Source organism: Salvelinus sp. IW2-2015, linkage group LG31, assembly GCF_002910315.2.
Source record: "Salvelinus sp. IW2-2015 linkage group LG31, ASM291031v2, whole genome shotgun sequence".
NCBI lineage: Eukaryota > Metazoa > Chordata > Actinopteri > Salmoniformes > Salmonidae > Salvelinus > Salvelinus sp. IW2-2015.
This window is the reverse complement of record NC_036870.1, coordinates 12,064,517-12,081,094: the sequence shown is the minus strand read 5'-3', so window position 1 is coordinate 12,081,094 and position 16,578 is coordinate 12,064,517. Positions and strand designations below refer to the sequence as shown.

Sequence of the window (16,578 nt, the reverse complement as noted above, 5' to 3'; positions counted from 1 at the left end):
ATACAGACACCGGTTAGTCAGGCTGATAGAGGTAGTATGTACATGTAGATATGGATAAAGTAACTATGCATATATGCATATAACAGAGAGTAGAAGTGGCGTAAAAGAGGGGTTGGCGAGTGGTGGTTGGGACACAATGCAGATAGCCCGGTTAGCCAATGTGCGGGAGCACTGGTTGGTCGGCCCAATTGAGGTAGTATGTACATGAATGTATAGTTAAAGTAACTATGCATATATGATAAACAGAGAGTAGCAGCAGRGTAAAAAAGAGGGGGGAGGCACACAATGCAAATAGTCTTATGGCTTGGGGGTAAAAACTGTTGAGAAGCATTTTTGTCCTAGACTTGGCATTCCGGTACCGCTTGCCATGCGGTAGTCGAGAGAACAGTCTATGACTGGGGTGGCTGGGGTCTTTGACAATTTTTTGGGCCTTCCTCTGACACCTGCCTGGTGTAGAGGTCCTGGATGCAGGCATCTTAGCCCAGTGATGTACTGGGCCGTACGCACTACCCTCTGTAGTGCCTTGCGGTCAGAGGCCGAGCAATTGCCGAGCCAGGCAGTGATGCAAACCAGTCAGGATGCTCTCGAAGAGTCAGTACAATTTCTGTTTGTAATGTACCATTTGTATGACATTCTGTGATAAACAAGTGCCACTCGCGTGGCATATGTGAGTGCTACTACCTCTACCTGAGCCCCAGGCTTTGTGGTACAGGTCATTAAACGATTGCTTCTGCACCACGCAGATGAGGATCCAGCCCCTTCAGCTTTTCTCTAAGATACAATAGAGTTATAGGCATAAAGAACTGTCGTGAAACTCTATCTAACTCTCCATTGAAGTGCCATACATACCTGCCTGCCCAAATTCTCTCCAAATCCATTTTCAGGCAAATCCAGGGATATTCAAGAAAGTCAGGCCTGATCTGCAACACACACCAAGGGCTGTACAGTCACTGTACATCTTCACTTTGTCTCAGCCTTTCCCTTTCTGCCTAACTACCTCAACCTAAGATGACACCACCAAAAAACTCAAACTCGGCCTCACCCAATCCATTTTTGATCAATTCCTCTTCCACAAGCCTTCCCTGCTTGACCTCCGCCCCTCTTCTCATATCCTCTCTCACATTCCCTCCTACTCTAGCTCAAACCCAACAGGGTCACCTTCAACCCCCCTTCTCTGATTACAAAACATTCAGTATTGACATTGGAGGCAGACATACCTTGCATTTTACACTGATCCAATTATGCAAGAGGCAATGCTGATAAAGGTATTCAGGCGAAGGACTTTTAAAAAGAGAGGTGGAGCAATTCTAGCTCGATCTCATATTTGTTGGCTAACAATGACCATAGGAACTGACAAGAAAGCACAAAAAGATATGGGAGCAGGCTAGAGCAATAAAAAAAAAAAAAAAAAAAACAGCCCATTGTTCTAAGAAAAAGTTTGAACAGGTCAACGTCTTTTTGGTCCTAAATGATCACAATCAGTGATGTTACATTCCACTGATGGTCAATATACACTCACCGGACAGTTTATTAGGTACCCCCATCTAATACTGAGCCAGACCCCCCCCCCCCCCCCTTTGCCTCCAGAACAGCCTGATTTATTTGGGGGATTCTACAAGGTGCTGGAAACGTTTCACAGGGATGAGGTCCATGTTGACACAATGGCATTGTTGTTGCCGATGGACGGCAGTACATTCATGCTGCGAACAGTCCGTTACATCTCATCCTAAAGATGCTCTATTGGGTTGAGGTCTGGGGACTGGCCAGGTCTGGGGACTGACCAGGCCACTTAAGTAAACTGAGCTCACTGTCATGTTCCAGGCAATGTTTTTCCACTCAATTGTCCAGTGTTGGTGATCGCGTGCCCACTGGAGCCGCTTCTTCTTGTTTTTAGCTAATAGGAGTGGAACCTGGTGTGGTCGTCTGCTGCAATAACCCATCTGTGACAAGGATCGATGAGTTGTGCATTCCGAGATGCCGTTCTGCACAACACTGTTGTACAGCGATGTTATTTGTCTGTTTGTGGCCCGCCTGTTAGCTTGCACAATTCTTGCCATTCTTATTTGACCTCTCTCATCAACAACCTGTTTTTGCCCACAGGACTGCCAGTGACTGGATTTTTTTTGTTTGTCCCACCTTTTAAAGTTAAACATAAACACGGTCATGCGTGAAAAGCCCAGGAGGGCGGCCGTTTCTGAGATACTGGATCCGGTGCACCTGGCACCGATGATCATACCATGCTCAAAGTCGCTTACAGTAGGTCACTCATTTTGCCCATTCTAACTTTCATTCGAACAGTAACTGAATGGTTCATGGCTGCTTTATACAGCAGGGAACAAGGTGCCGTACCTAATAAATTGATCTGAGTATCCTACAACGCTGTCTCTCATGGCATGACAACACAATTATTTAAGATCAGTATACCCACATAAACATAAGCTTTATACACCACACAAGGTTTGTTTGTGAGAAAGACGGAGTTGGTTGAGATTTGTGATTAGAATTACAGAGCAGAATTTGAATTAAATCGCCTTTTTTAAGGTGTCCTTGAAGTTTACTGTTAAAATGCTTGAAAACAGTTGATAAGAAGGATACTGGCTCGCCACCATTCATCTTCCARGTTGATACTGATCTGTCATCTTGAACCAATTAAAACGGTTTGTGTAAAACTTAAATATTTGACTACAATAACACATTTCATTGTGGAGTCAGACCACTCCCATAGAACTCAAATAATTGTATGGATTGCTCTGATTGTCTATYCACACACATCATACAACCATGTAATGACAGTAGTACTAAGACAGTTTCCTTAAATTACAATTTATACACTTTAACAGAGTATATGTGCACTTCATAATACAGGAGACCAAAAAATGGTGATACTTATGTTTTATTCAATAGCAARTAAAGTACAGAAGTTGTCATTAACATATTTTGTATGGTTAGGTAATACTGCACTGTTGGAGCTAGAAACATAAGCATTTTGCTGCACCTGCGATACCATCTGCAAAATATGTGTATGCGACCAATAAAACTTGATTTGACATCGAGAAAAAAAGGTTTGACAAACCATATTAGGCATGGTTGCATATCAGTTGCTGCTAGAAGCGTGAAACAGTGYCGGTTCTGTTTCCGTACATTCCTTGCAGCTTTTTTTTCTGCACTACTTTGTATTGCCGGGTCTAGTTACTTAGTCCACAGTGACAAAAATACTTCACCCTAGAGAAGAACAGGTTCCATCAACTACATATCTGTGGCCATAGCTTTGAATGGAATGCAGAGGCATCCATACACATATTCTGGAAAGAGAGAGGGTTGTAAAAACCAGTAGGCACAAAGCACTCCAGCAGTGTAAACACATTTCTTTGCATTATTAGATTATTATTTTCGATTCCAATTTCAGTTTGCACAATCTTAACATTTGATCAAGTTGGTGTACGTTTTTGAAGCAAAGCACCCCTGATTCCAATTGCCTTTGGCTTATTGTAAATTAGTAGTTTATGACTACTCAAGACACGTACACGTTGCTACAATAGCACAAAGCAGTGATGTGAGGTTGGCGTTTCAGCAGGTAAACTGAGTATTGCCTTAATCTGTGAGATTGGAAAGAGAACTTGTCACTAGTAACTTGTTGGGACCCCAACCTCCCCCCCGTAAACATTTTAATATGTTTGAAAATAATAGCGCCCCTTGTGCGCACTGACTGTAATACCGTATTTCCTGGTATGGTACAAGAACGGTATGAACATCTGGATACTGCCCAACCCCAGAGTTTGTGAAAACTTTATTCAGTCCAGGACACAGGCAGACAAGCTCAGTGATGTTATTAAGCAGTTTCTTCCAAGCTGAGGAGTGGGGCATGGTTTACTGGTCATGGTTTACTGGGCGACCGAGGCGTGAACGCTCCAGAGGTCTCCAGCATGGTCTTCCGACGCGCTGTCTCTTTGGCGACGTTGTGATTGAGCCGTCGCAACCGTTCCTAGAGAGAGGGAGAAAGAGTGAAACTCAAGTGAGCATTGGAAGTCAGTAGCTTGACATAATATACCACCTGAGCTGCATGAATTKAAAATACACACAACAAAGCAGAATTGCCATGCCTATTGGAATTAATGTATAGATAGATACATTGGATGAACACTACGTCACTGAATTTGACAGTGACACACATACAAATAGAGTGTTAGATACAAGGATAGGAGTAAAAAAAGGCCCACAAAATWGTATAAGATACTGCACAGGCAAAGAAAGAAAGCATCCAAGCTCTTGCTTTGAGCCACTGACCTGAGCATTCTGTAGTATGTTGTTGACCAGCACCACCCTGCGTCTTGCATTCAGCAGCTTTTTCACATAGGGGTCCAGGTCTAGCACCACCTTCTGGTGCTCATTTATCCTGCACAGCTCTAAAAATGAAGGGATGAGATGAGGATGACCGACAGGATGATTGGCTTATCTCATAAAGAAAATGGATAAGGCAGCAGCCATTTTGGTAAGATATTCAGCTATTGTTCAAGCCTTCAATTTGTAGGATTGATTCTGTATATAATTAAAAGCAATGTATTTTTTATGACCTCATGAGAACCAGGCAGCACAGGAGCTTGTACAAGCCTTACACACATGCTTCGAAACCTGTGATTATACTAGTCACATCACAGCAGCCTCTGCCTGTCTCACACAGGGGTTTTCATGGGCTTGGCAATGGGCTTTCTTTCACAAGGTCAAGTGCATTAACCCGGCACCCGTCCACTTCCCTGTTCCCCCGGGAGTGCATATTAAGCATGTAAAAGTGAATAGTTTTACCTGTGGCTAGATTGTCTATGTGTTCTCGTAGTTCCACCTGGCTTTCCCTATAACAAAAAAAACAACACAAAAGCATTATTAATACAGGAATATAGTAAAGTAACAAAATCATGACTACTACAACAGARCGAGTGGTTACAGCAGAAGACATTGATAGCTGTAGCCTAGGCCTACAGCAAGTAACACATGAATGAGGAAAGGACACATTCAGAATGTCCCTCCATAAAAACACYCCACTTTGAGACAATTTACTTTTCGTAGCAGGTTAGGAGAGCATTTTCTCTCACCCTAACCCTTTTCCTAACCTTAACTCCCTAACCTGCTACGTTAATTATCTTAACCTGCTGTGTAAGTTCTCCTAGCCTGCTACGAAAAAAATGTGTAGCCGAGCTACCGACACAGAGAATAGTGAGGCACTGGACAGAAGAGGCAGACTCAAAGCTGCAGGACTGTTTTGAGGATACTGATTGGAATATGTTCATCCACCCAGGACTCATCCATCAACGTTGAGAAATATACATTGTCAGTCACAGGCTTCATTAGGAAATGTGTTGATGATGTACCCACAATAWCAATCCGAACATACCCCAAACAAAAATCCTTGGTGAACGGAGATATCCGTACAATTCTGAGAGCTCGTACTGCAGCATTCAATGTCAGCAGAACGAACCACGATGACTCGGTGGCCAGCAACGTGTACAGGGCAAGCAGGTACAAGCTCCACAAATCTATTAGGGATGCAAAAAGACAATACAGACTCAAACTTGAATTTATATTAGACAACTCAGACTCGCAACGCATGGGACAAGGACTACAGACTATCACAGACTACAAAGGCAAATCCAGCTGTGTGATGCTAACTGAAGCGTCCATCTCAGACGAGCTTAACACATTCTATTCCATCCAGGAAGGACGGCCAGGCGTATTCTCAGYCATCTTCAACCTGTCCCTGTCCAGGCTGTAGTCCCCACCTGCTTTAAGGAGCCCACCATCATCCAAGTGCCCAAGAAAAACAAGGTGACATGGCCAAATGACTATCGCCCAGTCATTATGAAGTGCTTCAAGAGGCTGGTCATGAATCAAATTAAAGCCAGCATGCCAGGCACACTGGACCTGACCGCAAGGCCCTCCAGTACATCACTGGGACCGTGCTCCCACCCATCCAGGACATCTACTCAAAACGGTGCCTGAGGAATACCCACAGAACCATCAAGAACCCCATACACGAGCTGTTCACTCCCGATACAGTCCGCCTGACGGTAAAGAACATGAGGTCTGATACCAAGAGGCTCAGAGACAGTTTCTATCTACAAGCCATCAGACTGCTGAACACTTAAACTGGACTGACCACCTGCTCTGATTCCCCACATCTTAGCACACATGCACTCACACACACATTCATGCTTCAGATATCTTTAAAAACAAAAAAGTAGGGGGGTGGATCAGAAAACCAGTCAGTATCTGGTGTGACCACCATTTGCCTCGTGACACATCTGCTTTGCTTAGAGTTGATCCGGCTGTTGATTGTGGCCTGTGGAATGTTGTCCCAGTCCTCTTCAATGGCTGTGCAAAGTTGTTGGATATTGGCGGGAACTGGAAAACGCTGTCGTACACGTCGATCCAGAGCATCCCAAACATGCTCAGTGGGTGACATGTCTGGTGACTATTCAGGCCATGGAAGAACTAGGACGTTTTCAGCTTCCAGGAATTGTGTACAGATCCTTGATGAACGGMTCGACAATGGGCCTCAGGATCTCGTCACGGTATCTCTGTGCATTCGAATTTACATAAATCAAATGTTTTTCTATTCTATATCGAAGTGGCGTGTTTTTAGGYAATCTCCCTCCCTGGGACTAAACCCCTCCRTCTGCAACTGGATCCTGGACTTCCTGACGGGCCACCCCCCAGGTGGTAAGGGTAGGTAACAACACATCTGCCACGCTGATCCTCAACACGGGGGCCCCTCCGGGMTGCGTGCTCAGTCCCCTCCTGTACTCCCTGTTCACACATGACTGCATGGCCAAGCATGACTCCAACACCATCATTAAGTTCGCCAACGACAACAGTGGTCGGCCTGATCACCGACAACGATGAGACAGCCTATAAGGATTAGGTCAGAGACCTGGCAGTGTGGTTCCAGGATAACAACCTCTCCCTCAACGTGATCAAGACAAAGATGATGATTGTGGACTACAGGAAAAGGAGGACCGAGCARGCCCCCATTCTCATCGACGGGGCTGTAGAGGAGCAGGTTGAGAGTTTCAAGTTCCTTGMTGTCCACATCACCAACAAACTATCATGGTCCAAACACACCAAGACACCTGTGAAGAGGGCACAACAACGCCTTTTCCCCCTCAGGACACTAAAAAGATTTGGCATGGGTCCTCAGATCKTCAAAAAGTTCTACAGCTGCCACATAGAGAGCATCCTGACTTGTTGCATCACCACCTGGTATGGCAACRGCTCAGCCTCCAACTAAACCCAAGGCACTACAGAGGGTAGTGCATACAGCCCAGTACATCACTGGGGCCAAGCTTCCTGCCACCCAGGACCTCTATACCAGGCMGTGTCAGAGGAAGGCCCAAAGGATTGTCAAAGCCACCCTAGTCATAGAKTATTCTCTCTGCTACCYCAGGACAAGCAGCACCGGAGTGCCAAGTCTCATTCCAAAAGGCTTCTTAACAGCTTCTAACCCCAAGCCATAAGACTCCTGAACAGCTAATTCAATGGCTACCTGGAGTTTTCGCTGCTGCTACTCTCTGTTTATTATCCATACATAGTCACTTTACCTCTACATACATGTAAATATTACCTCAATTACCTCGACTAACCTTCAGTTGATTTTAGTAAATACTTTAACACTTTTTCTTAAAACTGCTTTGTTGGTTAAGGGTTTGTAGGTAAGCATTTCACTGTAAGGTCAAACACCTTRTGTATTCGGCGCATTTCACAAATACAATTTGATTTACTAGGGAAGGAGGGGCTGGATCACGGGACTTGTCATGATGATGGAATTAGCTTATTGCCGCATTCGAAACAACTGGGAACTCGGAAATCTCCGACTTCCGATTTCAGTTCTTTCAAGACAATTGAGACTATCGGAAGAAAACTGAGCTCATGCAACGGTCATGCAACACATAATTCCAAGTGGGGAACTCTGGACTCRTTTCAGAYCTCCGACTTTCCACCTGAAAATCTGACCTCGTTTGTTCCGAGTTGTCTTGAACGCACCATATGTGTCTAGCAAGCTAACTAGCTGTGATTGAAGGGAACGGCATCTAGCAAGTACAATTGAAGTTGAAGCAAAAATCTTGCTAGCTACCCACCTCACTGAGTGCACATGAAGATCAAGCTGCTGGACAGCTGGTTTCAAGAGGCCAAGCAGTCCCTCTGCAATTGCATCTTTCCCTGACGGTGTCTCCACAACAGCTAGGGCAGCCATTCCTCTTCCAGATCCAGAAGTGATAACAAGAAACGTAAAGCACGCCAGGAAGTAGCTCTGTGACGTAGCTGTAAAACCTCTCCATTTTCCGTCGTCAGGTAGTTAGCACCATTTTGTAAGGAAAGGAGAGAGGGAGAATAGGCTGGCCTCAGTTTATATATATTTTTTAAGCAGATACTGTTTTAATCACTGTAGCTAGCTAGTGTAGTTCGTATTTTAGTAGTATCCGTAAGAGCAAGGTGAAATAAAACATCTAGTGAGTAGTGGATCCAGATCTGTCGGTTGCAACTAGCTTTAACTGGTCTATCGCTCAAGCTAACGAGRTTGCTAGCAAAGTGATACACGAGTATTCGAAAAACAAGCAACGATCAAAGTGAGTTTACCAATGATCGCCTATTGGACTTGTTTGAGACAAAGTTGACTGTTTTTAGTTAGATATTTCGTAAATACTACGTTGGCGAATAATGTTCAGGCTCGATAGGYCGCCAGCCTAACTTGAGTTTACAGGCTCCTATTGTTTTTCGCACAGTCACAGCCTACTTCGTTAATTAGCTAGTTAACGTAGTTAGCTAGCTTTCGTAGTTGTCCGGTCTCTCGTAGGCATTCAAAAGCAGTGAWGTCGACTCATTTGCTACATTTGTTTTATGAACTGGACGTGTATGTTGTGCCMTTCGGGAAAGTCCATGATATGTTTATTTCGAGCCGGTGGCGTGGCCCTTTTGCGTATTTTCTTCAAATTATGTATCCAACATTAACGTTAGTTGGCAAATGAAAGGATACTAGCTAACTGCATACCACAACTAGCCAAACGCAAGCTAGCTATCTACTAACTAAGCTGACCATTTTGCCAGCTAAATATAATGTATTATTATGAAACTAGCTAGTAACATTACCTACGACCTTGAATGGTTATGCACAGATGGAATGGAATGACCAACACCAGTATATTTCCTTTTCCTGGCTCGTGAAATTGTTTTTCTAACCAATATTTTCCCCCAACTACACCCTCCCCTGGCACCTCCGACTTTGACCTACCCCACCCTCCCTATCCCTTTCTATCCCTCTCATATGTTGCTGGTTCCAAGGAGTTCCAGTGAAGTCAAAATGAGTGCTCCCTCCTCCCAAAAAGTCGTGCTGAAAAGCACCACCAAGCAGTCCCTGAATGAGCGGTGAGACGCGCTACGCACCCTGACAGCACTAAGCGAGGCGAAGGTCGAAAAAGTGGTACAGACGGCCCTAGTGTGCTCTACTACGGAAGGCCACTGTTGGGGACCAGACCTGGACGCTAGACTACCCGGGGCAGACGTGTGCGCTGCTCACTCAAAATGCATGCCATATTCACCGTTWACTGACATTAGAAGTTTGGCGTGTCTTTTGTGTGAGCAGCGCACACTTAGACCCAAGGAGAGAGGGTAACAGTGATGCTTGGTAAGGCGATGGCCGAGAATGGGCACAGGCCGCACTCCTGATATGCCCCGGCACTCCTCTCTGTGTGTCACACATTGGTGCAGTCCCAAAATATACTGTACATATGGGAGAGGAGAGACCAAACCAATGAAAAGGGGAGGGTGCACCCTCCCGCTCCTCTCCCACCCTCTCTCTACACACACACAACTCTCTCTCAACTAAATGACAGTTTGTTTAGCCATTTTGTGTCCTTTTCCTCTTCTTTGCTACCACTTTCATTTTCAGTTCTCTGTGCTCTGAAGTCTTTCTGTGAGACTAGGTGCCCAGTCCTAGCCCGGACGTGACCAACCCCCCTTTTCTTGCTCTTCTCTCCCCCTTTTCCTCCTATTCTCATATGTGTGGTGTGAGCACAAGGCACGGTCCGGGCTGTAAGTGGCTGGGTTGCCAGATACCCCTCCAGTCCTGGGCCTCCAACCTCTGCCAGGCCTTTTTCGCAGGCTGATGCCATCAAAACAGGGTGGCGTGGAGGCCTGTAAGTGGCAATCACTCTCCTCTCTTGTCATCCACTTTCCTTTCTCTCTGTTTTCTCTTCTGCCTTTCTCATTCTTGTCTTCCCATCTGTTCCAGTGTTTCTTCTGCTGCTTTTTCTATCTTTCCACTTTTGTTTTATTTTAACCTAAAATGTGCTGAATTGCTTCCAGAAAGCATTTTGGGTTGTCAAATACTTAATAATGAGAGAGAGCGAAACAAAGAGAGTGAGGTGCCAACAAGCGGGGCATTCATAACACACGCCACAGCTCCTGTGGCTGTGTCCATGGTATGAGAAATGACTTGATTTGGAACCATCCCTCCCCCTCCGTATCCTCTCTCTCTCTCCCTCCTTTTACCCCCTATCTGTCCCGCTTCCCCTCCCCTCCAAAGCTTCACTACCATGCTGAAGAACAAGGCGCCGACAGCGGTGAGTGTGCGAGCAACCATGCAGCAGCAYCACATGGCCAGTGCCCGCAACCGCCGGCTCGCCCAGCAAATGGAGAACAGGCCCTCTGTGCAGGCTGCTCTGCACCACAAGCAGGTGAGACAAGGTGATCCAGCRCAATTAGTCTTTCTGCAATTCCTCACCTTCTCAACAGTATTGGAGGAGACGGTCCAAGTCCCTTCTCTCGGGCCTTCTTCTCCAGTGCATTTTGAGGAGGAATCGGGGAAAGATGAATTGAGAGAGCCAAATGGGGAGGCATCTGAAGCACTGTAAACAGGTGAGATTGCGAGAGGAATGGCATACCGGAAACAGGCCATGTTCTACAAACGTGTAAGAGGGAGATGGGGTACAGGAAAAAGGCTTAATCAATAGATATTAGGAAATGCTTGACGCAGACCTAGAGGGCACCATAGAGCAAAGGTTAATATACAGATCACATAAATGGCTGAGTGTTTTGGTCAAGCACTGAAGTGACAACTTGACAAATGCAGCACAGGAGTTCAACACCTCCCTATCACTTGGTATCAACCTTCCACCTAACCCTCCCAGAGCCTGAAGCAGCGCCTGGGGAAGAGCAACATCCAGGCCAGGCTGGGCCGGCCCATCGGGGCCTTGATGCGGGGGGGRGCTGGCGGCCGGGGTTTCGCTGTTGGAGGGATGCGGGGGATGACGAGAGGAGGCCTGCGAGGCCGCGGCAGAGGAGGAGCCTTAAGGGGCGCTATGGCTCTGAGAGGTGAGCATTTGGTACCACACAGCAAAGCCTACTGGGATTGATGTTTTGCTACAATGTTAGAACTGAAAACGTTGGCTTCATAAATTGTTGAAAGACATTTAACGAGACATTTAATTTCTCTTAAATGTTCTATTCTGGGGCTGGAATATACTTTCKACAGGGACGTCCAGGCTTTTAAATATGACTCGTACTTTTTTGCATGGGGGAAAGGCAAACTTTTTATTATTTTAASGGGTGACGTGATCTCATCTGTAAACTAGCTTGAGCAAATACACCCTGCTGAGTTGAATGGAATAGTCCAGGTGGATCTGTCATAGTATGGCTTCACCCCCTGGTTTACTATCCATCCCCTCAACTTGAGGGAATGTGGCTGTCAATCATCGTGACTCCACCCTCCATAAACCCCCTGCTGTCCTGGTTGGTCCMGCACCTGTTGTGCTACTGAGCATGTGGTGACAAATCTAACAGCTGCACTGTCCCTGCTTATCCACACAGTCACCCCACACCCACTTCTACACATTCCCGGTGGAGGGGATTAGGGATTTTAGACTGCATTTAGACAACAACAAAAAATGACAGTAATACTTCAAGTGAAATTCATTGAAATACATTGGCTTTAAATGATCCAGGTTTAGAATGTAATGGTGTAGATACAAGATGTGCACTGTGGTCACATATGTTGCATACAATGCAGAACTGTGGCATTCCAGGATAAAAAAAACAATGTTGGTCATGGCATTTGAAGTGATATTAGTGCACTTTCCTGTCTCTTATACACATCTAGATGTGTATAAGAGACAGGAAATACATTGGCTTTAAATGATCCAGGTTTAGAATGTAATGGTGTAGATACAAGATGTGCACTGTGGTCACATATGTTGCATACAATGCAGAACTGTGGCATTCCAGGATAAAAAAAACAATGTTGGTCATGGCATTTGAAGTGATATTAGTGCACTTTCGCTGTAGAACGAATTGTTATTCAGTCTGAATACCCCATGCCTAGTTAGAACAGAAGTAAGTGACTTGAGAATACATGGGCAAGGCACCCAGCAAACACCTGTAACCTGTCTGTCATGGCTAATGTAAAACAAGTTGGAGTATAAATAACATGCGTAACATAGAACTTGAATAGTTAAGCTGCTTTAGTTAAGTTGGTGGCTGAGATGTGGGTCAATGGTGGGCATATAAAATGTTTTTGTGTTCACTTGACAACTTTGTTCTTAAACTGAAATGTGGTAAGCTAAGTCACTAGTTAACTGCTCCTTTGTAACATCCTGTGTKCTGATAGGGAATCGCCTTTCCCCAGGCATGGGCATGATGCGTGGCAGAGGMGGTCCAGGCCGTGTGGCCCTCCGTAGGGGGATGCGTCAAAGAGGGGCTGCTGGTCGTGGAGGTGCCTTTGGCCGAGGAGCTGGAAGAGGAGTGGGAGCCAGGGGTAAGGAACTGGATTCAGAGTTCGGATTCATTTCATCTGTAAATTGACACGTCACAATCTACCTCAAGTTTCTTGTTTACATGAACACTTATACAGGAACCATTTTGTTAACGCATTGTGATTCCATCTTACATTTTTTTGGGGGGGTGTTGACCACCATCTTTCCCTCCAGGACGAGGTGGTCTACGTGGGCGTGGTGGCTTCGCTGGCAGGGGTGSTGGCCGCAGTCGCGGGGGTGGAAGAGGAGGTCGCGGCAGGGGTGGTGGCCCAGGAATGACCCGCGAGCAGCTGGACAACCAGCTTGACGCCTACATGTCCAAGACCAAGGGCAACCTGGACGCTGAGCTGGACGCATACATGGCCCAAGCTGACCCAGAGGGCATGGAGTGAACCAGGACCTCCACTGTGAGAGTAGGGACTCCTTCAACAGGCCCACACTGAGACAGTACTGATAACATGAAAGACGCAGAGAAGCTTGTATAGTACTATTACACCACACAAATGTAATGATAAACGCACTTACATAAACTCTGTGCACTGTTTCACATTACATGGCTAAAATTTGATGTGATCACAACCTCWGCTTGAATATAAAAAAAACATTCACTGACACACATGCATACAAACACACTTGTTCTAAAATTGTGGGCCTATGAAGAGAACTGTTCGAAATMGAACTTTTTCCTGAATGTGGACATGACCATTCTATCAGTATCAGTACAAAGTAGACTCGCACCTGCACAGTTTGAAACCTTTTTCCTGTGTGTGCATGAAGAACGCAAAGATCTTTTAAACTTGGAATGGACGACACTGACCGGAGTAGACTTCAAGAACCAACATTATCAACGCTCCTGAAATGCCTGCTTTTTGGACCAGAATCTCTTGGGAGAATCTGTTTTGAAGCTGAATTGGGACTATTACCGAACTTTGCATCTATGTCCATATGGTTAAAAGTGCTTTAGCTCCATCATGTCTAACTAGCATCCACTTCTTATATTTCGTAAACCTATTTTTTACTACTGTGTTTTTATGTTAGGATTTSTATTTAGTATTGGATGCTCCTTTTACTGTGTTAGCAGAAGTGTACAAAGACTTGACTCTCGAGTAGAAAAAAATCGAATGAAAATTACAAGGGGAATTCTAGAAAAATCTTTTGTGTTTTTATTCTATTTAACGCCACCAACTTAAGCTTTGCTTCTGGAGAATTGAAGTATGTTGCTGTCTTTGGTTGAAACTCCCCTAACAGCATTTAATGGATGCTCGTCATACCAAATAAGCAACTACACGAGATGCTAGATATTTCAATCCAAGTTGCAAAGGTGTGCYAGTGGTCTTCCCCCCTGGTGTCAATTGTAAGAATTTGAGGTTGTCTTTAAAAAAACTGGTTGTTGTACACTACTCAAATAAAGTGAGTGAAAATGTTTTCAGATTGTGTCCATCTGGATGAAACTAAACTCCAAATGCTATGTAATTCCCTCCTTCCAACTGGTTATTGTCATAGAATAGAGAATAAACGTTCTTCTTTTAACATCGTAGTTGTATTGGTTCCATCATGTGTTCTCTCAAGACTAATACACTGTGAGTGCTTTGGTTAAATCACCATATACACTCACTGGCCAGCTTATTAGGTACACCACCCCTTACCTGAAAATGGATTGCTATATAAAGCAGACAGGCATCGAGTTACTGTTCGTTTGAACGTTAGAATGGGCAAAACGAGTGACCTAAGCAACTTTGAGCGTGGTATGATTGTCAGTGCCAGATCCAATATTTCCTTAACAGCCGGCCTCCTGGGCTTCTCACGCACGGCAGTGTCTAGGGATTACCGAGAATGGTGCAACAAACAAAACATCCAGTCAGCGGCAGTCCTGTGGGGGYAAAAAAGCTTGTAGATGAGGTCAAAGAAGTATGGCAAGCTAACGGGGCCTCAAACAGACAAATAACGGAGCGGTACAACAGTGTGAACCCTGACCTCAACCCCTTCGAACACCTTTGGGATGAATTAGAACYCCGACTGCGAGCCAGGCCTAATCGCCAAACATCCGTGCCCGACCTCACTAATGCTCTTGTGGCTGAATGGAAGCAAGTCCCCGCAGRAATGTTCCAACATCTAGTGGAAAGCCTTCACAGAAGAGTGGAMGCTGTTATAGCAGCAAAGGGGGGACCAACTCCAAATMAATGCCCATGATTTTGGAATTCGATGCGCAGGTGTCCACATACRTTTGGTCATGTAGTGTAATTTGTAAAGGACCTAAGTACAAGTTAATTCTACTTATATTTTAACAATACCATAAGTTCCTCTATAGCTGTAGCAATCGTAATTATTCTATAGTACAACATTGCATTGTAGTTGAAATTAGTAGTTTTTTTCTTGAACACAGTCCCTGTAATTAAAATGTCTCAACTCATAGCTTTATCACACAGCAATTAATATGTAACKGTTATTACATCACTTGAATAATTACAGGGTTACTACCCAAACAACACTATAAATTACCTTTGTTGAAAGCCTAATGGCCTACTTATTGGTAGATCTTGTCGATAAYAGTGCATGTCCGTGATTTTGAACAGTCATAAGAATATCCATGCATTTCAATATATTCTCCCCTATGAATTTATTTGGACAGTGAAGATAAAACCTTGAATTTGTCTGTATACTCTAGCATAGTCCCCCCATTTGAAGGTGTCATAAGTATTTGGACAAATTYTAGTGTATTAAATTTAGTAAAAYGTTTAGTATTTGGTCCCATTTACTAAATGTAACACAATATAAGTGAATTTGTCCAAATAATTATGACACCTTCAAATAGGGGGACTAGATACATGAAGTGCTTTCATTTCATATGTATGAAAATACCRTAAAATATAACCTTTTAACCTTTTTTTTAACAGGGAAGASATTTGATCTCAAATCCAAATCCAGTTTTTCTGTCCAAATAAATACTCAAGGGAGTGTTTTTAGAACAATGAGGGAAGAAGTGTGTCTACTGGCCCTCCAACACAACACTTTCAGCAGCATCTGGTCTTCCAGCCAAGGGTTGACGTCATCAAAAGAGGACCATTTCATACATTTGCAATGAAGTTGGATTATTGGGTAGCTGTAATTAGCCATTTTGATTGCACATTTGTGGCCTGCTGGAGGTCATTTTGCAGGGCTCTGGCAGTGCTCCTCCTTGCACAAAGGCGGAGGTAGCGGTCCTGCTGCTGGGTTGTTGCCCTCCTACGGCCTCCTCCACGTCTCCTGATGTACTGGCCTGTCTCCTGGTAGCGCCTCCATGCTCTGGACACTACGCTGACAGACACAGCAAACCTTCTTGCCACAGGCTCGCATTATGTGCCATCCTGGATGAGCTGCACTACCTGAGCCACTTGGTGGGTTGTAGACTCCGTCTCATGCTACCACTAGAGTGAAAGCACCCAGCATTCAAAGTGACCAAAAACATTTTTTTTTTTTTTTTTCCCAGGGGGCAAGGAAGCAATAGGAACTGAGAAGTGGTCTGTGGTCACCACCTGCCAGAACCACTCCTTTATGGGGGTGTCTTGCTTATTGCTATAATTTCCACCTGTTGTCTATTCCATTTGAACACAAACAGCATGTGAAATTTTATTGTCAATCATAGTTGCTTCCTAAGGAGACAAGTTTGATTTCACAGAAGGTCGTGATTGACTTGGAGTTACATTGTGTTGTTTTAATGTTCCCTTTATTTTTTTGAGCAGTAATATATTAGTGACATTCTTCAAAGATTGCCACCCTTGGCCCTTGATGACAAGTCTTGTACACT

At 44.6% G+C, this 16,578-nt stretch overlaps 2 protein-coding genes across 3 annotated transcripts; one reads left to right on the top strand and one right to left on the bottom strand.

The window, feature by feature from the left end:
• Nucleotides 1–3,771: 3,771 nt before the first annotated feature.
• snapin (SNAP associated protein) lies at nt 3,772–8,324 on the bottom strand. The gene is made up of 4 exons (XM_023976587.2): nt 8,127–8,324; nt 4,801–4,847; nt 4,285–4,403; nt 3,772–3,982 (listed from the first exon to the last, which is right to left on the bottom strand). Exons 1-4 carry the CDS (start codon nt 8,240–8,242, stop codon nt 3,875–3,877), a joined length of 390 nt encoding a protein of 129 aa, XP_023832355.1. The 5' UTR covers nt 8,243–8,324; the 3' UTR covers nt 3,772–3,874.
• A 14-nt stretch (nt 8,325–8,338) lies between these two features.
• LOC111956139 (chromatin target of PRMT1 protein) lies at nt 8,339–13,520 on the top strand. Of its 2 annotated transcripts, none has more exons than XM_023976585.3 (6): nt 8,339–8,615; nt 9,328–9,411; nt 10,571–10,721; nt 11,175–11,358; nt 12,650–12,796; nt 12,969–13,520. In XM_023976585.3, the coding sequence occupies exons 2-6, from the start codon at nt 9,347–9,349 to the stop codon at nt 13,184–13,186; spliced, it is 765 nt and encodes a 254-aa protein (XP_023832353.1). In that variant the 5' UTR covers nt 8,339–8,615; nt 9,328–9,346; the 3' UTR covers nt 13,187–13,520. The 2 variants fall into 2 exon arrangements, with proteins under 2 accessions (XP_023832353.1, XP_023832354.1); XM_023976586.2 differs by having other exon boundaries at nt 8,590–8,615; nt 9,328–9,670.
• Nucleotides 13,521–16,578: the final 3,058 nt, after the last annotated feature.